The sequence below is a fragment of the Martes martes genome, assembly GCF_963455335.1.
Source record: "Martes martes genome assembly, chromosome: 8".
Taxonomy (NCBI): domain Eukaryota; kingdom Metazoa; phylum Chordata; class Mammalia; order Carnivora; family Mustelidae; genus Martes; species Martes martes.
The window spans coordinates 38,193,279-38,219,955 of record NC_137895.1 but is presented as its reverse complement, the minus strand read 5'-3'; the positions used below and the strand labels follow the sequence as shown (position 1 = coordinate 38,219,955).

At 33.8% G+C, this 26,677-nt stretch overlaps 1 protein-coding gene across 1 annotated transcript in view; it reads left to right on the top strand.

The window, feature by feature from the left end:
* Positions 1–656: 656 nt before the first annotated feature.
* Positions 657–26,677, top strand: part of PTPRQ (protein tyrosine phosphatase receptor type Q) — a gene marked incomplete at both ends in the record, with an annotated part of 196,344 nt that continues 170,323 nt past the window's right edge. The window contains 9 exons of the mRNA XM_080811864.1: positions 657–710; positions 1,067–1,178; positions 1,841–2,067; positions 4,473–4,542; positions 8,346–8,545; positions 9,698–9,947; positions 11,732–11,860; positions 13,745–13,891; positions 19,773–19,945. Coding sequence (XP_080667990.1) covers positions 657–710; positions 1,067–1,178; positions 1,841–2,067; positions 4,473–4,542; positions 8,346–8,545; positions 9,698–9,947; positions 11,732–11,860; positions 13,745–13,891; positions 19,773–19,945 — 1,362 coding nt within the window. The remainder of the gene's footprint in view (positions 711–1,066; positions 1,179–1,840; positions 2,068–4,472; positions 4,543–8,345; positions 8,546–9,697; positions 9,948–11,731; positions 11,861–13,744; positions 13,892–19,772; positions 19,946–26,677) is intronic.

Here is a 26,677-nt window from a genome sequence, read left to right as displayed (position 1 = left end):
CTGACAGATTATTGATTTTCATTTTTTCTTTTGAATATTTAGGAGAATAACTCTATTTCAAACCTCTATTTTTCAATATCAGAACCGGAAAAACCCAAGAAACTTAAAGCCTTCAATATTTCCACACATTCCTTTTCTCTGTACTGGAGCCTGCCCTCTGGCTATGTGGAAAGGTTTAATGTGGATCTTGTTCCTGACAGTGGCTTTGTTACTATCAAAGATCTTGGAGGTGGAGAGTATCAGGTATAGTTTTCATTATCCTACTTGCGGAGCCAACTTGTATTTATATTTGGTCCTCATAGGAAAGTTCTTTATGAAACTCATACACCATGAACACTTACTCCTTTGAGAGTTTTTAAAAGCATAAAATGAAGACAAAAACACTGATGCTGAGTTGATGAGTGTAAGTTTCAGCATGGGTGGACTGTTACCTTAGCAACGTCTATGCCTTTTTTTTCTTAAGTCTTACCCTGAACCTACAGCCAGCCATCCAAGGGTTCATGAATAGTTTAACAAAGAAAGGGCAGAGCTATTGAGTAATCCAGGCTCATTAATTGTGTACTTGCCAGGAGGATCTGTCTTTAAATCATTAATGCAGGCAACATTTCTCTCTAGAGCCATCAATGTGATTCCACTGCCTGAAAAATGTAATAATGATGGATTTTCTTATCATTTTTCTTTTACTTTTTATTGGAACTTCAGAGACACAGGTATTTCATATACACTCTTAAAAACCAGGGTTAAGTAATGGGTTGTAGATTTCTTAATACTCTTAAATAGTTGTTTCTTTTGACAACAAACTAGAGGGATTGAAATACTGATTTAGTTTTTGATAACACCGTATGCTTTGTAAGTTTTTATTATCTGTTACTTGGTAAATAGTTATGTGATAGAACAAATTTATTATATTTTACAATAATATGGAACTTGGAATATTTTAAACAGTGCAGAGTTTATAGGGTGAGATGTTAACTTTATTTTGTTGTTGTTGTGATGGATTTATTGTTTTAGCTTTCTTGTTTTCCAGAAAGAGTTTTAATGCAATTATTTGGTTTTGGTGTTCCAGGTTGATGTTTCCAATGCTGTTCCTGGGACTAGGTACGATGTAACCATCTCTACTATTTCTGCTACAACATACAGCTCACCTGTTAGTAGAACAGTGACAACCAATGTAACAAGTAAGTATATGTTCCTTTTTTTATGAAGTACTTTTTATGAAGTATTTGCAGGTAGTCTATTGGATGGAAATACTTAGCTTAGCACTATGTGCTTTATATACATGAAAACAGGTTAGTAATTAAAGCAAAATGGAAACTTAAAGTGATCTGTTTAGGACCTGTGTCCTACTGGTTCTTTAGCTTTCTTGACTTTCAGAGTAAAGATAATTATACTTGTTTGTGAAATTGACCAGAGAGAACGTTAATGGTAATATTTAAATAATACAGGGCCATGAAAATAGACTCACTACTCTTGTTCAGGAAGAATAATTAAGTTTGTAAGACTGTATTCTGGATTTCTTAGTTTTATGTGTAAGCTTTGCACAAATAAGTTTCTTTTAAAAATGATCTGGCATCAAAAGTGTATTTGGCATGTAATATGTAGTAGCATTCCATTTTTTACATTCTTATAAAAGAATGTTTCTGGTATCCCCCAAAGCATTTAATCTTTTTTTTTTTTTTTTTTTTCCTTTTGGTAGCAAAGTTCTAGGGAAGATAAAGTCACATTTGAGAGACCATTAGTGTTTGGGAACTTGGAAAGTCTAAATTTGTAAAAGCTTTCTTATTTATGATTGTGAAAATGCAATAATTGTTTGACCTTTTAACGACATTTTTTTAAATAGAACCGGGGCCTCCAGTCTTCCTGGCAGGAGAAAGAGTTGGATCTGCTGGGATTCTTCTATCTTGGAATACACCACCTAATCCAAATGGAAGGATTATGTCTTACATTGTGAAATATAAGGAAGTTTGTCCATGGATGCAAATAGAATACACACAAGTTACAACAAAGCCAGACAGTCTGGAAGTTCTTCTTACTAATCTTAATCCTGGAACAACATATGAAATCAAGGTAATATTTTTGTTAATATTTAGTATTAAATATTAAGTATTGAGTATTGATACAGTATTAAAATATTCCATTCATTTTAAAGATGAGGGAGCCTTTTCCCACCTGGTTAAGTCTTTATAGCCAAACACAGCCAAGTGATTGAAGAATGATCATCTGAGTCCTGACCTCAGTGCCCATCTGGGCTCTTAAAATTTGAACAACCGTTATAATTTTTTTTTCATTATTAGATGTATTTGTATAATTTATTTATTTTAAAAACATTTAGCTTAGCAACTTTGTCAAAGAATGAATCTAGTTTAAATGACACAATTTAGGCTTTATAGGTAAAAAATAGTCTACTTTTTCATTAACCTTTAAGTTAGCTTTGTTATTTTTCCCTTAATCCTGTTGTATTTGTGTGTCAGTTATCAAAATTTAAATAATGAAATGAAAGTTTCTATTGAGCCAGCTTCTCAGAGAAAAATGAATTCAATTCAGTTCCATTCAATAAGTATTTCTTGAACATTTATTGTGTCTTTTGTGTTTATAAAAATATTTAGTTCTTTATAATGTTTAATATGCAAAATCAAACATCTTATTTAGAAATTAAATAAAGAAGAGCATATAAAAAGCAATCCTAAATTATGCCATATGGAAATGTTTCCAATTAAGATATATTTGTGATATTTTCAGAGTTTAGTAAAAGATACAAATATCTTTTTGATCCTTTCTATTTTCAATATAACATCAATATATTCTTTGAGTTTTTAAGATAATTCAAAATAGAGAAAAAAATCTATAAAAGCTGTATAAATATGTGATAAGACATAAGTGAGATGGCTTTCTGGATGGTAAGAAATGATGGGAAAGAAAGAATTTGGCTGGTGTGGGGGTTTCCTTATTGGAAGCATGCCTATTTGTGAAAGCAAAGCACACAGTAAGAAGTAGAGAGCATCCCAGTAGTAGGAATCCCCTATATGAGAACAGTTAAAAGGAAATTTTTGCAAATGTCAAAGATTCATGATGGTTATTTCATTGCAGAAACATGGGTAAAGAGTAGGAGACCTTTTCTAACTGACACATAAAAATGGCATAGTATACATATATCTTGTCAACAGTACATATGTAGATTAGTTTATATGTTAAAATATACTATTGAAGGTAATATGTAAAGATTAAATTTTAATGTGATTGTAGGAAGCTGTTACAGACAGAAAGCTAGTTCTACTTAGATCTATTTTTATGGAGTTCGAATTGTTATTCCTTTGAATTCTCTTATTTCAGGCCTATTGGGAAGCCCTTATTCTTCTTTTAATTCCACACTGTCTAAATCATTGTTGTGACCTTTAAGCTGTTCAAATAAATGTCAGTCATTTCAGAATTCCAAAGAGTATTTGGTGCAGTATGTTTGATCTCTTCAAATGTAGATCTCAAATCTACATGATCTGGGGAAAATCCTATTAAGTTCTTTATAGGTATTATTTCATTTAGTCCTTAGAACAATTCTATGACATAGATAAATCATTATTCTCATTTTAAAGAGAAGGAAAATGTTACCTAGAATAAGGCCAATAAATTGCCTACAACTACTCATTTAAGAATTAGTGGAGTGCAATTTAAATTAAGGTTTTCAGACTCCAGTTTTGGCATTTGGAAGAGTGAAGAGTCTTGATCTCAATAATGACATTTTCTCTGCCTATTCTAGTCTATTTGAGTAGGATATCTGAGTTTAAAAGAATTTTTCTATCTTTTTTTCTATTTTTTCTATCTTTTAAATTCAAAATACTTAGTCTAACTGATTAGACTTATTTTTTTAATTGTTTTCTTGAGTATGTATTTGATTAGATGGTAAACTATAAGGGCAGATTCCATATATATGGTTTCATATTTGTTACAGAAATAGTCATAGTATCTGGCATGAAGTGAATTTAATGGAAAGAGGTTGAGCTTTAGAAATAAGCATGACTTCAGTGGAATTCTGGTTCTACCACTTATTGCTTTAAGACTCAGGCAAGTTACGTGACTTCTCTCAACCAGTTTCCTCATCTATAAAATGCTGATAAGAACGCTTCATGCTTTGATTATGTGGATAAAATGAGATGTGTAAAATTTCTAGGAGATTTTGTGGTACATAAAAGTTGCCCATAAGTAACTGTTACTATTAATACTACTAATTGGCTATAAAACTTGACTATTAATTTTTCCATTGAGAATTGATGAAATCTGTTGAATCAAACTATGCTGCAAATATATCCTTAAGGATAATAGAAATATGGAATAGCTCCATGTGTGCTTTCCACTTTGGGAGTTTTGCAGGAATTAAGGGAAAAATATCTTTGTCATTTAACTAATTAATATCAAAATGTTATTATTTCAGATTCTGTTTAATTAGAGAGCATGAACATAATTCTTTTGGTCTGTTTTAGGTTGCTGCTGAAAACAGTGCTGGTATTGGAGTGTTTAGTGACCCATTTCTTTTCCAAACTGCAGAAAGTGGTAATTTGCCTAAATCATTTATTCTAAATTAACTTAATTGAGTTTTTGTTATTTAAAATAAATAGGTATATAAGCCAAATAATGATGTTAAAATCCATAGACTCTTCAACAGCATGGCCATTCAATTACTTTTAGGGTCTTCTTAGATAATTATTCATTAAAATATATTTTGTTCTCTACAATTATGAAAGCAGTGTTATCTTTTAAAAAACTTTGAAAAAATAAGAAACAGACAGTAAAAATTATCCATGACCTTGTCATATAAAAACTCTGTTACCATTTTGGTGCACTCCTTGCTGGTCCTTTTTTTCCTCTTATGAATATGTGTCTATATGACTATATATTCATGAAAGTAGCCTTATACCATTTATGCAAGTTTATATCCTGCTTTTTCCTGTTAATATCAAATCATATACATTTTTATGACATTAGACCTTTGGAAATATGGATTTTATAGTTATCATATTATTCCATAACAAGTAGTCATTATCAAACCAATTTAAGTTACCTCCCTTCTTTCAATGATGGAGAAGAAAGAGCTTGATATATTATTGATGCCTCTTTCTCATAGTAAACTCTAGTCTATCAGCAAATCCTGCCAGCACTACATCAACATGCATCCTGAATCTCACCCCAATTGCAAATCACTCTAATCGATTATCACTTCTTGCCTGAACAACTGAAAGTCTCCTTATGGGTTTTCCTGTTTCCAACTTACCTGTTTACACTTTTCCCTCTCTGGAAGTGCTGCATCATCGTTTGAAACATAAGCCAGACCATAGTACTTCTCTCTTCTTAATAGCGCTCCTGTCTTACTCAGAATAAGACCGTAAGTCCTTCCCATGGTGCATAGCACTCAGGATGTTCTTTTCTCTCTCTGATCCATCTTTAACATTCTCCCTTCCCTCCAAATAACACCATCCATACTTATCTTCCATCAAAGGGCCTTTGTACTTGCTGTTTCCTCTAACTGGAATACTCTTTCACTAAATATCCACATGTCTCTCTCCCCTAGTTAATTCAAATCTCACATTAACTTTCCTAACTATACCTCCTAAAATAGGCTGTATTTCTTCCTGTCCATCTCTAGTCCTAACAAATTATTTTTCTTTATTAGAGCAGCCTGATATAGTACACATTTATTTGCTTATTTTTTATTCTTTATATCAGCCTAGTAGAACATAAGATTTTTGATAAAAATAAGTTAATGAATGGAGGTACTTTTATTTATTTAATAATTACTCTATTTCTTTATAATAGCAAAAATTAGGACCAATAAATGCAGAATGATTAGATAAATAATGGCATCTCCATTCCACAACAGATATTTTCTGTGGAACTTACATTCTGTGGGTTGAGATAACTATGAGTTACTAAGTAATATGTCAGGTTAGTGGTAACTACTGTAAAAAGAATTTCCATAATTTTTTGCAACTATAAATGTTCTACATATTTAAAAGATAAAAATCTTCCAGTGAGCCGCTTTATGCCAACGAGATAAATTGAATGAACCTGTGTATCTAGAAGGAATAATGCAATGACTCATGTTAAAAAAGATACCTCAAGCTTTGTGGCCTAGTTTCTCTTTGAGACTTTATCTAGAGAAGCATATGAAAACATGCTCTATTCCATAGGAAGTTAGAGAAAATTCAGTTTATTAAAATTAGAAATTAATCATTTATGAGGTTTAAATTACTCTTGTTGATTTTGAGCATATTGACTTTCAAATTATTCATACAACTAAAATTCAAGTGGGAAAATTATCATTTCAAAATTAAATATTCACCAGGATAAAAAAGAAAAATTTATTACTTACGTTTTCAGTTTTAGGGAAGTTAATTGGAATAACTTTTGAATGACGTATGAAAAATTTTTTCTTGGGAGTCTTACTGTTTCTCATTTATTGTGTGTTTTTGGGCAAATTAGATATTATATAATTTCTCTTGCCCCTGTATTTCCTTTTTTTTTTTTTTGTAAATGTAAAGAGGTAAAAACATAATGTAAATCTAAATTTAATTGTATCAGTATTCTGCAGTTTTCACCCTGAGTACCCCTTTTCATTATTTATGACATAAAGAATCCAAATTTAAGGAATAGTTCATGGAATAAATAAGCTGCATTTTTTATTGTTAAATAAAAAGGAATTTCTTTTCCTGTGAATAAAAATACTCTTAGGAAGAGTGTACGAGTTAACTAGTTATACCATACTGGGTTAATATTGCATCCACAAGCACAAAAATCTCAACTTCTCAACTTCCCATGCAGCATTATTTCAGGTAAACATAGAATTTATTTGGGCTTTGGGATAATAGAATGCACCTCCATTTTCAACTTGATGAATCGTTAGAAATGCAGGAAAAGTCCCTATATTGGATTTATGAAGTTTCTTTCTGGCTCAATAAATGTATACTTTGCATAACATACACTTTGTAGAGTTGTAGACACCTTCATATACTTACACAGATGTATGCATGTCACTAGTCTAGATATATCTTCAAAGTGTTGGAAGACACCTAACTGAAAGATGAAATGAGTTTATAAACAGAAGTTTTTGATATCGCAGTGTCAAACCTTTGCTTGGATCAAGATGGGTGAATTCATTCTATGAATATCAAGAAATAATGGGTTTTGGCACATAAAAGTTCAGAAGTAGAAACTACTATATTAAGGGAAAGACCTACCAACTACAGAAAAGAGCCAGCATTATTCTTCAGACATAATGAAGTCACAAAAAGAAAATGAAAGCAGAAATACTTAATTGAGATAAAAATTATTAAAGCAAGTTAATAAAAATACCTTTTTCACTAAATGTTTAGCATTTTTGATTACTTTCTGTTTTAAAAATATTTTATGCATTTATCAGAGAGACACAGAGAGAGAGCGCATGAGCAGGGGGAGGGACAGAGGGAGAAAAAGAAGCAGACTTCCCCGCAGAGCAGGGAGCCCAACAGGGGCTCAAGAGGGGGCTCAATTCCAGGAGCAGGGCTCGATCTGATCCCAGGACCCAGGATCATGATCTGAGCTGAAGTCAGATGCTTTAACTAATTGACTGAGCCACCCAGGTGCCCCAAAATATTTAATCCCTTTCTGTGTATTTAATATTTTTGGTCACTTTTCAAATATTTTGAAATCATGTATTTAATAAATTTTTGATTATGTTGTAAATTCAAATTTATCTATACTTGAGTAGTTCCCTGTGACTGTTATTGAAGCTCATTTGAAAATGTTTTGAAAACAAATTGTATTTGTTTTTTTGTATGTATATATTTAATTTGTGTGTGTATGTGTGTGTATACAGGCATACTTATAAATGTATGTATAGTTTACACAAGTAAGAAATTTAAAAGGGTGATTGGGATTCGTGAAGAGAGTAAAATGGTCATCACCAGAGGATAGGGGTGGGAGTCTAAGACTGATGTTGTTTATGGGTACAAACTTGCCTCAAGTAATAAATAAGCATAGAGATCTGATGTACAGTATAATGAATATAGATAACAGTGTGATATTATAGTTATATAAGGTGATTTTATAATTATGTAATATCATAGCAGTACTAAATATCACTACAATGGCAGTCATAGCACAGTATGGAAATGTATCAAATTCACATCTTGTACATCTTAAATTTATTTTATTTTTAAATATTTTATTATTTATTTGAGAGAGAGAGTAGGTTTTTTTCTAACAGGGTATATTTAATTTTATATAACATGAGAAATATAACATCTCAACATTATATAAATGCCATTCTAAATTTTATAACAGTGTTTTTTCTTTTCCTTCAATCTCTGTTACTTACCTAGCTCCAGGAAAAGTGGTGAATCTCACAGTTGAGGCCTTTAACTATTCTGCAGTTAACCTGATTTGGTATTTACCTCGGCAACCAAATGGCAAAATTACCAGCTTCAAGATTAGTGTGAAACATGCCAGAAGTGGGATAGTAGTGAAAGATGTCTCCATCAGAGTGGAAGACATTTTAACTGGGAAACTGCCAGAATGTAATGTAAGTATCATGGAACACTTTCTGTGTCTCGAAAATTTTAGGTGTGAGCCTATCACTTGAAGTTTCTAGTATCTGGAAACTTTTTAAACCACAGTGGGTATTAGCTGTTTGATTCCTTATAGTGTTCAGTTATACTATCATGTTAGACACAACTGACTGTATTCAAGGTAGTGTAAGAGCAGGTTTTGAGAATTCAAGAGATATAAAAATCTTACAGGGAGCTCTGAAGAGACATCATGAAAGGAGTAGCATTTGTTAATGGACCTTGGAATTGCCTTGGTATAAGGACAGGGGAGATTGTGTGAGGAGTATTTTGGGTGGAGGATATTTAAAAAGACCTGAAATAGGAAAGTAAAGGATATTACTGAAAAAAAAAAAATTTCCATGTGACGGGAGGGGTAGGGAAGGCAACAGTCAAAATTATGTTCATGGAAGTAGATTGTTTTTGTTGTGCATATCTTTGGTGAAGAATTTGTTAAATGACTCTAGTCATTTATGGGAAATCCCTGGAAGTACCATAATAGTGTTTTTCCAAAAATAATCTAGATGATCTTTGTGATATTATTGATGGGAAAACAAACAAAATTACTTTTGTTTTAAATACTGTAAGTTAAAGAAGTCTTAAAACCTTCTTTTTAAAATTAGGCTGTATTTGTAATACACACATATACATATATGCACATATATATACATACACAACATTTATGCTATTGGCTTTATCATTTGAGTATTTATGAGGAAAAAAATGATAGTACCGGTGATAAAGTGATGTATGCCTGAAATTTCACAAAAGAGAGAATAGTTTATCTCTTTGGTTCTTGAACTTTTAACATGAATTTTAAAAATTCTTACTAACGATTTTGCTGTTGCTATGCCTTTTGAAGTCCTATTCATAAGAAATATGAAGGTATAAAGAATGCAATAAATATATTCTCTTCTAAAACTGTAGACATAAATGTGTATAATTAAGCTCTAGCAAATTGGTCCATGACTCGGAATAGATAACAATCTATTAAAATCTTAATGAATCATATACATAAACATAAATTTAAGAATAATATTTATGCTATAAAGGAAAGAAATAAATTACACTGTTATATTCATTAAGAGATACAACATTATTTTTCTATTGCTGTTTATTTTATTTACTAGGAGAATAATGAATCTTTTTTGTGGAGTACAACCAGCCCTTCTCCAACCCTTGCTAGAGTTACGCCCCCATCACGTACTACATATTCATCAAGCACGTTGGCTAGGAGTAAAATAAGCTCTGTGTGGAAAGAGCCTATCAGTTTTGTAGTGACACATTTGAGACCGTATACAACGTACCTTTTTGAAGTTTCTGCTGTTACAACTGAAGCAGGTTATATTGATAGTACAATTGTCAGAACACCAGAATCAGGTATGGTTTCATTTTTTGTGTATGAAGAAAAAAAAAGAATTAAATTTGTTATATAATAATCTTTCATTTTTTCTATATAGATCTTTCTGTTAAGACCTTCTTTCCCTGGGCGCCTGGGTGGCTCAGTGGGTTAAAGCCGCTGCCTTGGGCTCAGGTCATGATCCCAGCGTCCTGGAATCGAGCCCTGCATCGGGCTCTCTGCTCAGCAGGGAGCCTGCTTCCTCCCTTCTCTCTATGCCTGCCTCTCTGCCTACTTGTGATCTGTCTGTCAAATAAATAAATAAAATCTTTAAAAATAAAAAATAAAAAATAAAAAAAAAATAAAACCTTCTTTCCCTTCCAATAACTTTTTCCCCCAATAACAGATCATGGGCATACCATCTGAAGCATCTTTAATTTCAGCACTCTTTTACAATACTAACATCAGCATCTAAAAAGAGAAAGGACATTTGGAAGAATGGATTCTTGAGCTTAATAACCATGATCCTACGATCGGCTTTAATTTATCTTTGATCTGAGCAATTTTCAAAATCATCTCTGTCCTTCTCCTATAATCATCTATACCCTCCTCTCACTGATACTGTTACAACCAAAAGTGGAAGTTATACCTATAGTGGAAGAAATATCATGTGATCACATTTCAGTATTAGACAAAAATAGTACTTAAAAATATACCTACTTATCTTCCCTTTGCACTGGGTTTCCCTATGTGAAAAATGGAGACAGCAATAGTACCTCCCTTATGGTGGTGGTGGTAGAATTCAAAGAGTGTAATTCGTATTATTACAAAATTTGAAGAGTACACACAATTTCTAGCTATGGGTGTTTATATATTTAATTATGGGATTATAGTATGATATATATGAAAATTTAGTTACTGACACAATGCCATATTAAATATGTAGTATGAGACATTCCATTGTGATTGGTAATTTTTGAGGTTACTAGAAATTATTACTGGTAGGATAATTTCCCTAAAGCACAATGTTTTTTTTCTGATGACATAGCTGTCAGCTTTTATCATTTCATCACAATAAGTTTGAAGTTTTTTCTTGATTTAAATAGTCATCTTTGAATCATACTATTTTCTCCTTCCATACTACTTATACAGTTAAAAAATAATTTCTTAAGGATAACACAAAGTGAAATTTAGTAGACAAGAACTTTGGCTTGAGAAAAATATTTGAAATGTTTCATTTCAATCAAAAGAAAGTAAAATATGGGACTACATCTGTGAAAAGTAGACTATTTTAAAATGTCATTATTTTTTATATGCTGCCAATGTTACATTAGAATCTTCTAACTGTAGGTTATAAATTTCCTCTCAGAAACAAATACAAATATTGATACATAAAGTGAAGATCTTTGCCAATAAGGTAATGTAGGGACAGTTAATTCCCTGCCCCTTCTACCTGTGTCCACCAGGGGGAGGGTGTTTTTCAAGTCAGATGCCGAGGGCTGGTTGAATTCAATATATAAGTGTGTATCAGGACAATGTAACTATACAAGGAACAATATTAGAATGAGAACGAAGTAGCCTGTGCAGTCATATACAACATTAAATTAAAGTAGTAACTGTTGCAAATAAGTAGTTCAACTGATGATCCAGAATGCCTTATTTAAATTCTTCAATTTATTCATTTTTCCTTTTTTTAAAGTCCCTTTGCTCATAGTGTGATATTTTATTTTCTTTCAGACTTTGTGTTTTGTTTTGTATATTTAATAAAATGCTCATTTATTTTAAGTATATATTATTTATTCATTTTTTTCTATAACCATTTTAGTGCCTGAAGGACCACCACAAAACTGTGTAACAGGCAACATTACAGGGAAGTCCTTTTCAATTTCATGGGACCCACCTAGTGTAGTAACAGGGAAATTTAGTTACAGAGTTGAATTATATGGACCATCAGGTAAGTCTCAAATCAGTTTTGTGTTTACCTTTTGGAGTAAGAATTATACAAAACACATTAGTATTTTCAAAGTTCTTAAAAGTAACGCTCTTTTTTTTAAATAAGATCTTACAATTGAAGCAAATAATAGAAAAGCAACAAGGGAGGTGAGGCTCTTTGAACTTTTTATTTAAAATCATAAATAAGTATACGAATGGCAAAACATTGTTCATGTTCCATATTTCATGAGGAGAAGCTAAGAGAATGAGATAACTCCTAAGAAGAGAAGTGTTAGAGGACATATATGTCTTCAAATGTTTGAACAGGAGGACTTTTACTTACTTAATTGCAAATATGTTTATGAAGAACAATGGTCTTCAGTTAGTTCAAATCTCTGCTTAGAACAAGGAGTGCATTTCTAATAATTAGAGCTCTCTAAAAATAATACAGGCAACTTTATAATGTAGCAAGTTCATCTTTTTGAACAAGCAGGACCTGGATGTTCCTTATCAGATATTTTGAAGGATTCAGATATTATTGCTGGAAGTCAATTAAGTAAACTCTAAAATTCTTTCCTAAAATAGTTCTACAAAAGAAATCAACCAGAAGAGTAGAGAGTGATTGGGTCACAGAAGCTGAATAGGGGGCTGGGCAAAATTTAGGGCTCCTTTGGGGTGTGGTAGTGAATAAAGTGATAGCAATCAGAGTGGATCTGTGTTTTTCTCCAGCTCCTTTCAACAAGAGGAGGGCAAGGGAATGGAAGGCTTATGTAAAGGTAGTGATTAATTGACAATGGCACTGAGCTGGATAATAGTGGAAACCAAGTGGTAAGGGACCAAACCAAGCAGAATAAAATAAAATAGTTTGTATGATCAATGGATTGGAGGTCCCAATGAACTTAAAGAATTGTTGCTTTGGGGTTCTAGAGTAAGTGAACAGGAGATAAGAAGGAATGCTCAGAGTTGCAAGAAATTGGGATCATGGAAGATTCGCAGTTACTGGTAGTAGTGATGTCTATGGAAGTGGATGAGATAGGGTGGTAGATTAGATTATTTGAGGAGAGCTGGGAGTGTTTTAAGGACCAAGTCTGGGGAATCCTGAAATTACCACAAATTAGCACTAAAGACAGTGACATTGAAGCAGGCACTAAACCATCCAGAATGAAGGTGAATGACCCTAGGTCTAGACCTATCACAGCAACAAGGAGGGCTGGTGGAGACCATCCATGACATGAGATTGAGAGCTGTGAGCCTTTGTAAGGAGGGAGGTGGGTTGGTCTAAGACTAGACCCTGAGGTGCTGGGGAAACACATGCCACACCTGAAGGCCTCATCACTTGGTGATCGTGAGATAAATTAGACCATTCGGGGAACAGAAGCCATGTTCTTAGGGGAGAGCCAGGTTTCAGCTACAGCAAGAAATGAAAGAATTATTCAGAGGTAAAGTTGAGGATTAAAAGAATTTTGATGATGGGCTATTAAGGAGTTTTGCTCAGAACAGAACTACAAGTATTTTCTAAAAATGTCTTTTTATAGAAGATAATGATAATGTTTAGCATCTTAATTAACTAAATTTATGTATAAAATACTGTTATTATTTTAATATTAGCAAAATCTAATGTTTTCTTTTTAGAAATGTCAAAAAGTAACATGGTAATTGGATAGGGCTTTATGATTTAATGTTATTCTGACTACCAGGAGATTTTCATGTTCTTTCTATTGTTTTAATTAACCTGATAACAACGTACCACTAAGCTAAATGTTTGAAACTTGAAATAATTGTAATTATAATGTATTAAAATTGTAATAACAAAAGTTAATTGCTAATTCTTGCTTCTCTACTGAAATGTGAAAATGATTATATGCCTAATGAGAAAATAATCCACAGTATCTTTTGTTTTTTGCAGGTCGAATTTTGGATAATAGCACGAAAGACCTTAAATTTGCGTTCACTAACCTAACACCATTTACGGTGTACGATGTATATGTTGCCGCTGAGACCAGTGCAGGAATTGGACCCAAATCAAATATTTCAGTATTCACTCCTCCAGAAGGTAAAAACAGCTTTTTCAGTGTGCTCATAAGATATTTTACCCTGTTTGTGGATTTTACTGCATTGGTTAAACATTATATTAGAAGCTATTTGGTTTATATTTACTTACTTCATGCTATTTCCTTATCAGATTACTACCTATGCATTCCAAACATGTGTTCCTCAGAACATTAAACCCACAACATTCTTCAGAGAGGAACTAGAGATCAAGCAAGGTTAAGAAGTACTACCTGTAGTATCAGTGTGTTTGAGACTCACAGTGAAGACTGGCAAAACCTCAAGAGGTCCAAGAGAAAAAACAAACACATTTAACATTGTTTGACTCACATTATTCAATGTAGAATAGATTTTTCTCACAGAATGACGTTTAGGGGAATTCATATATCCCCAATGCCTCTAACAAAATATGTTTGTAAACAAAAGGATATATTAAGCAAGTGAGGATTCCTAGAGGATGCATAATACAAGTTTACTAGCACATCCTGAAATAATTACAAAAATAGCTCTCCTAAAGAAAGTTTTTGTTTGCATGTATTAAACATCACAGTTTTAGGTGTTTAAAAAATGTTCCTGCATTGTCTCACAACTTATTTTCCTGGCCCACATCAAACTTGCTAAAATGTCTTCATTTGTACTTAGGGATTGTAATTATTTGAGGAGATCACAATTTTATTACAAGCACATTAACACTGGAAAAATTTCCAGATTTTGTGTGATAACTAACATACAGGAACTTGTAAATTTAATACACACATGTGTGCAAGTGCACATATGCACATATAAGTAAAGACTGGGCTTATGTTCATCAAGACTGAGAGATAAATCACTCAAGTATCTGACCATTAGAGGGCAGCAACTATTAGGGAATTTTGTACTTCTCTTCGAAGAACAATGAACCATTATTAATATTTTGCTGTTGAAAGAATGTAAACATTATGTTTTATATCAAATGAAAATGCTGATGTGTATATGATCTCAATACCCAGATTAAGAAAGAGATGTATACTTAAAAGCAAAATGTTTTCATTTCTTCGTTACTAAAATTTTTCCATTGTGTTTCTGTCAGAAGTCTTACCTTTGTACTTATTTTCCATTACACCTTAAATCTCCCCTTCACCTAATAACTGCTCTTAAGCATTTCTTGGAAAGCTAGACAGCTTTATGAATGGCTACCAAAAATGGCGGAGTGACCTGGCCCGCATTAGTCTAGAGTCCTTCGGTTTGATTTTAATAGCATTTTCTCAAACCACTTAATTGGCCAACTAATTTTTATTCTTAAGTCATGCAGTTAAATAAATTCAGAATTTTTGTCTTCCTTCAAATCAAGCCAGTTTTGGCACCCCTAAGTTGAATCGGTAATTTAAGATTATTTTTTTATTGTCCTTATTTTTGGCCTATAGCGTTTGGCAAAAATAGGGAAATAGGTAATATATTGCCACATATGCTCTCATGCTGTTGATTTGGGACATCATGAAAAGAGGTCATCCCTCTTTATTTTTGCATCTTTTTTTATTCACAAAATAATAAATAAAAATTTAAAATGTTGTTCCATATTTTTCACATGGCTTATTTTGACACGAAATTATTTTGAACAAATGACTTTGTTTGCCCTATGACATAAACAATTTATCCTGAGTTTTATCTTACTACCCTCCTGACCATATCCAGGTGGCCCTCAGGGGGTTCCACTGGAAGCAGGTGGGCTCCACTAAGGGCAGCAGTGGCATGGTTCTTATCTCTGCATGCCAGCCTTCCTCCATAGAGTTTTCTTGGGATAGTTCAGACTTAGGAAGGGCTTCCGTGAAATGCTGTGGCAAATGCAGTAAATGTAGCTTTCAACTTCTGACAACACTAGTTAGTCCTAGTCCTGCTAATTAAAACTTTGCAATAAGGGAATCTTTAGACTATATGAGAACAATCTAATAACTCACTAGAACTATATACTTTCACTTAAAATTGATATCTTAATTTTAGACTGTTCTTTTTCATTTATTAATACAGCTGGGTTCTTTGTATTCTAATTAAGGTTACTCAATTTACTTTCTTCTCCATATTTAAAAGTAGACTATCTATTTAAAAATATACTAGGACCAATTTTTAAATTAATGTTTTTTAAAACAACCGGTATTCTAACAAATCTCCAGATAGTCATGGAAAAAATGTTGAATTTTGTATTTATGTTGAATTTATATATTTCTATGTATAAATACATATTTATAAACATACATATTTATATATTTATGTTGAATTTCTCTTATAGACAATTACATATGCTATTATAGTAATATGGGGCTGATTTCATTAACACTGAGAATGTTATAGTCCATAGCCTACTTTGATCATCAATGAAAGTCAACATCATGTCATGGCAGTACTCTTGTACATTTCATAAGATTCTTATATATACATTAATATTTTACTGAGCAGATTTCTACATAAGTATGAGGAAGAGATGGTTTTGGAAAACAAAGATAGTTTAATAATTTCTGATGTTACAAAGTGTCATGGAGTTGCCTATCCCAAAATGAGACAGTGCTATTGTATACAACATAGACATCAGCATTTTCTTATTATTTGTTTGGGATGGTTAAACAAATCTTAAGTAAAACTTTGTTGCTTCAATATCACCTAATAACTTTTCTATCACTAGTATCAAAATCTCATAAGAAGGTTAACATTGTTTCTTAAAAGCAAATAGAATATTGAAATCCATATTTATTCTTCTATAAATAGACTATGAAAGTGAAGATTTTTGTCCTTCAACTTGTTCCTTTCTGCAAATAGTATAATCATTTGTAGGGAAATCAGAGAAAGTCTCAAATTTTCAGGGTTCTCAATGACTTTTGTCAATAGATTTTTTTCCAAAATTAGTTTAATTTAATTAAAATTTAATAAATTAGTTTAATTTGCTAGACAATAGCAACATTTAACTTATGTTTTAAAAGATTGATTTATTTTAGAGAGAAAGAGAGAGAAAGAGCCAGGGGATGGGCAGAGGGAGAGAACCTTAAGCAGACTCCCTACTGAGCACAGAGCCTGACACAGGGCTCCCCATCTCATAACCCTGAGATCATTGCCCTGAGTTCATGACCTGAGCCGAAACCAAGAGTCAGATGCTCAACCAACTGAGCCACCCAGGCATCCTTCATAATGGCAAAATTTATTTTAATATATTTTCTTTCCCCTGTGCCAGTGTCTCCATTTTATTTTTTCTAACACTTTTTCATTTGAAAGCTTAAACTCATTTGGAACGTTATTTATCCTTTATATGTCTGTTCTGTTTCTCATTTATTAATAAAATTTATAGATGTATTGACTTGAGAATGATTCTAGGAAATCCATGTAGACTACACCTCAGAATCGATGCTGAACCATGAATAATTGCCTTGTGTTTTTTTAATTTTCTTTAGTTAATTTGGTATCAATATTAAAGGAATCTGATTTAATCCATACTTCTCTGGTTTCCTAATAAGAATTTTTGCTGTAACAGATCAAGTATCCTTCTAAGGACAAGGACAAGGACAAATGGAGTCATTTCCTTTGCCCCCCAGGCTTTTTCTTCTTTCATTGAAAAAGAGAGAGAGAGAGAGAAAAAGAGAGAGAAAGATAGCTTTACAGTCATTCTTATACAGGGGTACATTTTAGGGTAATATAGAACAACTTAATCTTTACTTGAACTGTAATTTAAGGCATTAGTGTCATAGAGCAATAATTACTAAGTTATTTTGAAAAATATCTTATAAATTAGAAGATTTCCTCTCTTTGATTAAATAAGGGATAGTAAATTCACACACACACACACACATTTTTTTTTCTTTTTGCTGTACTGGGTAGTTTCTGGTATTCACTAGATTAATGTGTTACATCAAATGGAAGTGACACTTTACTTATTTTTTTGGTAGGCAGGGTTTCCTTACCTCTTAATCTGATCAGTGTAGTCATTAAATTTGTTTCTTCAGTTGAAGTTCTACACAAGATCAAATTAAATGCAAAAATGCCAGATCTCTTTCATGATACAGTACTGGCCAAGGCTTTGTCTACATAGCAACTCTAAAATAAAATGTAGAATAAAGGTGGAATGGGAGCTTTGCTATTTAAATGGCTGTGTTATTTTCATAGTACACAGTCGATTGGAAAGTTGCTCTGCCTTTGGAAAAATGTGTGTTGGTAAATATGATGATAGAAACATAAGGACCATATATGTTAGGAACAATATTTATTTTATATATACTTATACAAGAGGTGACTTGTGCAAAAGTTCTTATCTATCTTATTTCTTGCTCAATCCTCAAGAGCCTAGAACAGTGACCAAAAGATGAGGGCTCAGGCTGCTGGATGATGGAGTGAATCTGTGATTATGGGGTCCTAGTCTAGAACTCTTCCTCCATCCTTCAAATGTCAAACTGTTTTTCCTTCAGATCAGAAGTTCTGTGGGGAGAGATCAATCTAAAGAGTTATCCTTCTATATAAGGAAATACAGAAATGTTTTTAGAAAAGGAGATTTAAAGAATTAGCAAATTACAGTGATACTTTCATGTCTATATCCCAGTTTTGAGCAGAGTTGTTACTACGTGCTGGACACGAAAATATTGGCTGCAGTAGTAATGAAAATCTTAGGCAAGAATGACTCATTCATTCATCTAGCCATTAACTATTTAAAAACATTTAGAAATACTTACATTGTTACAATATCTAGGGGACTTTTTAAATGGCTACTTCATAGAGACAAAAAAACTCAAATCTGTGGAATGAAAACTCCCTACAGTTTCCTGTATGGTTGAGGTAAGCATAATTATATTCATTAATTTTAAATCATGTTTACAAGAGTTGTGACACTGATTTTCAATTCCTTTCTGTTATCTTAAAAGGAAAAAGGGTCATTCTCTATTTATATTATATCCCTAAAGTACCTCTGTTCTAAATGATATTTACTAAAACTATTCTAATGTGAAATAACTTAGGGAAATGAATTTGATGTTTTACTACATCTTGATCATAAGGAGTTATATTATTTTCTTTCTTGAGCCTTTCATTCAAGGTTCCTTATGGTAACCTTCCATAGTAATAAGAACAGTATAATTTTACCCATTTTATAGGTTAGCAAACTTAGGGGAGGGGTTAATTGGCTATTCATAATCACACTAGCTATAAACAAAAAGTAGACAAAAGCCCAGGGCATGTTTATCCTTGATCCATTATCACTCCTTTGGTACTAGGAGGGTTACTGGATGTCGCTCATGGTCACTTTCTAACTAGAATTTACGTAAGTACTTGGTGCTTTATTGTAAACCAGTGGTTAGTTTGTTTCTGTTTCTCTTTATTACTGAAAAGAGTAAGAGTACCTGAAATTAGAGACTCACATAATTCATTTGTAAAACCAGAGGACCGAAATCAAACAACTCTTCAAACAATCTCATGTAATAACTTGAAAGACAACCTACTTGAATTTACCAACTACATTTCATTTCAGGCAAAGTCTTCTGGATATTATTTTTTGATATGTTGTTATAATTTTATAAAGTTTTCAGGGTTTCTGGTGGGCATTAATCATCCCTAAACAGCTTTTTCAGGGAAGTTATTTTGATTAATGAATTTGTTTCTAACAAATATTATGACATTCTGATTTGAGGAAATTACTCTATGTTATCCTATTTCTTATTTACATTTTTGAGAACAGTATGTAGAAATTTAACTTTATCTGTTTATTTAATGAATCTTATACATATTTGTTAATAAATAATAAATTGTTGTAGTCTATTTTCTAATAACTTCCTTACAAATCTTAAATGGTGAGCTAAGAATTAAGGGAATTTTTAAGATTTAAAAATATACTGTTAAATTCGTCCTTCCTTATTCTTTTTTTTTTTTTTTTCTTTTTTTAGTTCCTGGTGCAATATTTGATTTACAACTTGCAGAAGTAGAAGCCACACAAATAAGAATTACTTGGAAGAAACCACGACAACCAAATGGAATCATTAACCAATACCGAGTCAAAGTTCTGGTTTCAGAGACAGGAATAATTCTGGAAAATACTTTGCTCACAGGAAAAGATGAGGTATTCACTTTCATTTCACATCTTGGTGAGCCCTTTCTCCTTGGTTTTGGCCCTGATAACTTGGAAGACTTTCCAGCATTCAAACATAAAATATATAACAAGCATCATAGTACAAAGTAAAGTAAATTTGGGCTATAAAGATCATCCAACTAGGTCATATTTCATTTTAGAACATACATTATTAGCTAAAGGTATTATTCTTTTTCAGCATATAAAAATGTTAATTGAGCAATTAAGCAGGACTTAAGGTGCTTCCATAAGTGAATATTATTATGGTAATTCAGTTAATGAATTGTTTAGAAACTCCTGTTATGATTTAAACACTCCTCTTAGGCTTGCTTGCAATTTGGAACAGTTGCCAGGGAAAAGCACAGTATTTCGTAGTTGTTGACAAATGACTTGTCCTGTTCAGTCTTTGGGAGCTAATTTTTTTCGGAGCTATCTCGTTAAAAAAAAAAAAAAAGGCAGAGTGTTTGATTAAAGAAAGCAAATGGCACCTAGGTGGCTCAGTTGGCTATGTGTCAGACTTAGGTCGTGATCTCAAAGTTGTGAGGGTGGGCTCCTGTCCCACTCCCTACAGTGAGGGGAGTCTGCTTTAGGTTCTCTCTCTTCCTCTCCCTCTGGCCCTCTACCTGCTCACTCACTCTCTCTCTCTCAAATAAATAAATCAATCTTTAAAAAAAAAACCTACTAAATTATGGAGATTAAGCCATGCATGAATAAAAGATGAGAGGACAATGTGTTTGCCTCTATTCACAATGGAAGTCTTATTTTTTCCCCTTTGGTTTGTTTTTGGTTTTGGTTTTAGTTTTGGTTTTGGTTTTTTTAAAGATTTTATTTATTTATTTGACAGAGAGAGAGAGAGATCACAAGCAGGCAGAAAGATAGGCAGAGAGAGGGGGGGAAGAAGGCTCCCCGCCGAGCAGAGAGCCCCATGCGGGGCTCCATCTCAGAACCTTGAGATCATGACCTGAGCTGAAGACAGAGGCCTAACCCACTGAGCCACCCAGGCGTCCCCTTCCCCTTTGTTTTTGTTAGAAGTACGGGCCACACTGGTTTCCCTTTCCTGTCTTCATTCACCTTACCCAGCCAGCTCTTCACCTGTGAGAGCCCTGTACTACACTAGTCACATCCAAGTATGGGTACAAACATAAATGTACTTAGGACTGGTGAATCAATCACAGGCCTTGAAGGAGCTACCTGATAGCTATTCATCAACTCACTTCTACTGTTTTGGTCCAGAATCACTGCTTTTTCTAGCTGTGCTGTTATTTTTTCCCATACATATTGTCCATTCTATTTCTAGTCTCTACTTTCTTTCACTTCCTGTACATCCTTGAAAATTGATGTTACTGTGTGCTCAAAGTACTCTGGCTGCCCAAGATTTATGACTCCCAATTATTCAACATCTCCAGCACAGGATTAAAATTCAATCCTATGTTTACTCCTTTTCTATGTGTAAAAGATGTGTTAATGCTTTCTCTGATACTCTAGTTGACAATTCAGGCAAAGAGCAAAACTTAAACCTTTGCTCTGGCTGAGACAGTCTTAAATTAGATAGTTAGCTGTTTTGGGACTAGGTGACAGATCTCCCACTTCTGTTAATGACATCTGTTGAATGTCCAGATACACCTGATTTTCTCTTGAAGCTAAGATGTTCTAGAAAGACTTCTTTGGGATTCTGCCTCCGTCTATGTGGCTTGTAATCCCTATGATACACTGAAGAGAACATGAGCTTTGAAGTCCTATAAATCTGGGTTTATATCCTGGTCACTTAATGGGCTCTACAGTAGAAAGATTGAGAGCACGGTCCTAGGAGGCAGAATGCTTGGGTTTAAACCTTGGTTTTACCATTATGGTTGGTTTAACCTTAGGAAGTTGGCCTGACCTCTCTGATCTTCGGTTTCCTCTTCGCAAAGATACAGATTATAAGAGTCCCTATAACAAAAGTATTAATGAGGATTTAATGGGTTAATGTGTACGAAAGAGTTTAGAACAGTATGTGGTATGTAGTTAAGCGCTATGCTGAATAATCGTGATCTGTTGTAATTATTAATCATGGCACTGGAACTTTCACTCTGATTGATACACATTATTAGTTTCTTTGGCCTCTCTCAATAAAAGAACACATTACTTCTCCTTGTTTTTATGATGGTATCTTTCTTTATCAGATCAGGTCTATTACTGATATTTCTGTTTTCCCATGTGACTGATGTTTGGGTTCATCTTTCAGGAAGTTGATTTGGGGAGAGAGATATGACAGAGGCTCTAGATCCAAATGGACTTCAGTTCTAGTCTTGGCTCTGCCTTATACTAGCTCTATAACCTCGGACAAGTCAACTTTTGGAGACTTGGTACCCTCATTTTTAAAGCAGGGCTTATAGGCCTACCTTATAGGGTGAGGAGTAGGGGAAATAATAGCTAGAATCTCTGGTTTAGTGTATTCATTTATTACCCTTCATTTTGACCTTGATGCCAGATAAGTGCTCTTACTTTTCATTCACTCTTCTTCTCAAAGTATGGCCTCCACACTTTCATAAGAATTATCTAAGTCCTTGAAATCTTGTTAGAAGTCACCAGTGACCTCCTAAGTGTCAAATAAGGTGATTATATATTTTTAAGTGTCCCCATCTTTATTGTCTCCTCCAAAACCCATTTTTCTGCTCTCCCACTCTTCAGCTTTTGATTATTTTCTACCTCATGCTTCCTCCACTTTCATATGCTGTGACTTTGCAAAACTTTGGTCTTGTGTAGTAACAACAACAAAAAAATGAAACAGCTAGTTCTCCTATAATTTTCTAACTCCTTCATTATAAATGTATTCCAGCCAGTCCTGTTTCCAGCCTTTTTCTTACACTTTCTTTTGATGATCATACAGTTTCAATCACAGCTTCCTACCTGAATGATCCCTTTGCCTTGCTTTCTACTCTGATACTCTATTCCTAATGGCAACCATCTGTAGAGAGATTCTGTCAGGGTTTATCCCATCTAAACTCATTTTCCCTCGTAAAACAAACAAACAAAATCCTTTTATGGATAATGGTCTGGTTAATGACCAGTAGGAGGAGACAAAGCTGGGATACAGTTTGGAACAGACAACTGGACAGATCCAGGGATGGCGATGGAGACCTGTGAAGGTTTCCATGGGACACAGAAGAAGAAAGACAATTAATAGTTTCAGTTTCGAAGAATGAAGTCTGGAGAGAGACTAATTTGCACGCTAGATACCAAATAACTAGGCTTAGAATTCCTTTACTCTTTGGACTGGGGGACACCACAGCTCTCTAATGTGAAGGTCATTGTCTGAGCACTGAGAAGGCCTTTATGGTGCTTTTACATGCCTGATACTTCTCTTTTCAGATTATGGCATTGTTACTCTTTCTGTCATAAAAGTTCAAAACCATGGTTTAAAAAAAAAAAAAGTTCAAAACCATGGGGTTTACCTCTGACTTGGGTTATACTGAGTGTTGAGTAGTCATTCAATATTAAGCCAGCTATTTTTACCTCCAAAGGGTGATTCATACATCTATATTTCATTCCTGTGTCCCCACCGTAGCTCAGGATTGCATAGTCTCTTGCCTGGACTATTGCTGTCTTACTGCATTAGTTTTCCATTGTAGTATAACAATTTGCCACAGGCTCAAGACAACTCATATTAGGGGCGCCTGGGTGGCTCAGTGGGTTAAAGCTTCTGCCTTCAGCTCAGGTCATGATCCCAGGGTCCTGGGATCGAGCCCTGCATCGGGCTCTCTGCTCAGCGGGGAACCTGCTTCTTCCTCTCTCTCTGCCTCCCTCTCTGCCTACTTGTGTCTGTCACATAAATAAATAAAATCTTTAAAGAAAAAAGACAACTCATATTAATTTATTATGTCACAGTTTCTGTGAGTCAGGAATCCACACAGCTTAGATGGATTCTCTGCTTAGGGTCTTGTAATGCTGCGGTCAGGGACTGTGCTGGTATCTGGTGGCTTGACTGTGAAGAAGCCATTTCCAGACTGACTTAGAGTTTCAGCAGATTTAATTTCCTTTTGACTAGAAAACTGAGGGCCTCAGCTTTTTGACTGGGCACTAGCCTTTGTCCCAGCTCACAGAGGCCTCCCACAGGAGGATGGTCATGAGGATTTTCCCAAAGTGGCTATTTAGTTCATCCTGTCAGCAAGGGGAATCTATTTGGTAGAATGTAATCATAGGAATGACATCTCACCTTTGCCTTATTTCATTGGTTATATGCAAATCATAGTTCCCACATAACCGTAGGGATTATACAAATGCGTGAACGGCGGCAGGTAGGAATAACGGGGGGGTCACATAAGAGTTGGTACACTACACTGTCCCGGCCCACTATTATATATTTCACACATCTATTAGAACAATCCTTCTGGGTTTAAGTATATTATTAGTACTTCTCTCTAATGCAAAGTAACTAAAAATTGAGAAGAGATGGGGAAGGTATATATCTATTTAAGAAATCTAACTCCTAAGTATCATGGCAGAAAGTGAATCATCCTTATTGAAACATTTTTTTCCAGTGACCTTTTATGGTTTGTTCATTTCTTAATAAATAGGGATTATTTGAGCATGCTGAAACATGCATAAGATTTCATTTTCAATATTTAAACAAATACTTGAAAAATATATTAGAAAATTAAATCTCAGCATTTGAAGACTTTTATTTTTTTTAAAGATTTTATTTATTTATTTGACAGAGAGAGAGAGAGATCACAAGTAGGCAGAGAGGCAGGAAGAGAGAGAGGGGGGAACAGTCTCCCTACCGAGCCAAGAGCCTGATATTGGGCTCGATCCCAAGACCCTGAGATCATGACTGGAGCTAAAAGCAGAGGCTTAACACACAGAGCCACCTAGGCACCCACATTTGAAGACTTTTATTTCAACTTCCAAATTTATATATGAGTTGCATGTATAACATGCTTAATAAATGATTGGGAATCCAGCCTCTGCTAAAATATTTGATCAGGGTAACTACTACCAAAAAGCAGCTCCTATTCTATGAACATTAAAATATTCTTCTTTGTGACCTCTCAGGCATGTAGTTATTAAGTAACTACAAAGTTCCAGACATTCTGTTAGGTCCAGAAAATACACAGATGAATAAGAAACTACTCTGTTCTTTAACTATTCGGAACTGAACTATTTGTCTTCTAATGTTTACCAGTTTGTTTCCTCTCTCTTCTCTAGACTCAGATGGTATGGGCTTGAAATTTGGAACCAGAGAAATCTGTTTCAGTTCTACTTCTGCTATAACTATTTTTGTGAACTTGAACAGATGACTGTAAAATTAAGCTCTTGATACCTCTTTGGGCTATAATGAAGTGATATATGAGTGAAAGTACATAGCACTATATTTGACACATAGTAGTTTTAAATGTCATACTTTGTAGTGGTAACAATAGTACACAGTGGTGTAATTTTTTATCATTTGAAGATGATGGTCATTTCCCTAAGGCTTAACGTCCTCAGTTTCTCATTAGCTGTGGTTTCTGGATCTGTCATATTATTGATTACTCTCCTATGTATATTTTCCAGTTTGTCAATGAGCCTCTTAATTATCTGAACACAATATTCCATGTGTAATTTGATTATATCCAAACTGAGAAGAAATATTTTCTACTGTGATGTTCATTTCTTACTTCTTTCAATGCAAAGAATTTAAAATTAATTTCTTTGCAAGACTCTTTCCACTGAGACTAAAGTCTGTAAAACCCTTAAGTGATCTCTCCATGGACTGCTCTTAAGTTGAATTTTACACTCAGATCTCATCCTGTACTTGTTCTTCTGGTAGAATCCTGGGGCATTTTCTCCCCCAGAACACCATCTTGCTGCCTAATGTTACAAATTTCTGAGATTCATACAGATACATCTTTTCATCTGATTTATTTCACAAGAATCTCAATGTTTGTCATTGGTGAACATGAGAAGAAAGCCAGCTAAATGCTTGACCAATTGCTGTGGAATGAAGCTGACAGGACTCAAGGGTAGCTTAGGAATGCTTGTGATAAAGTTTACTTTATTGACCATTAGGAACAGAAAAAGAATTAAGCCTTAAGGATTTGTCACCCAAATAATATGTAGAAGGATACAGTATCTGTTAGGTTTCCAAACATACACTAATTGCAGACTTCTCTTTTTACCACTGCTTAATAACAGCATAAATCACATTATAGTTCATAATAAAATATAGAAGCCTTTCTTAAGAATAAGTCAACTGTTTCATGAATTCAACCCAGTAGACTTCCAATGAGTCTAAATTGATAGATGTATGGAGTTTTTTTAAGAAATAAAATCACATTAGCTATAATGAAGGTAATTACACGTAGAATCAGGTTGGTTTATACAGATGGATTAGGAATTTAACTCTGAAGAACTTGTAATTCTTTCACATAAATTCCAAAGATTCCTGGGTAACATATGAGAGGCCTTTCATGTTGGTGAACTGTGACATTTCCTAAGTCAATTGTGTTCAACCAAGGGAGATTTTGCTCTCCAGTTGATGATCTTTGAAGACATTTTTCTTTGTCACAACTGAGGAGATGCTTCTCATGGGTAGGGACCAGGGATGTTGCTAAACTTCCCACAACAAAACATTATCTAACGCAGAATATCAATAGTGCCGAGGTTGAGAGCCTGGGACTAACCCAATTAGTCTGAAACCTTTAGGAGTTACAGTGGGCTTCTTTTCCCTTCCATTTCTCTCACATCCACTTCTACCTCTTC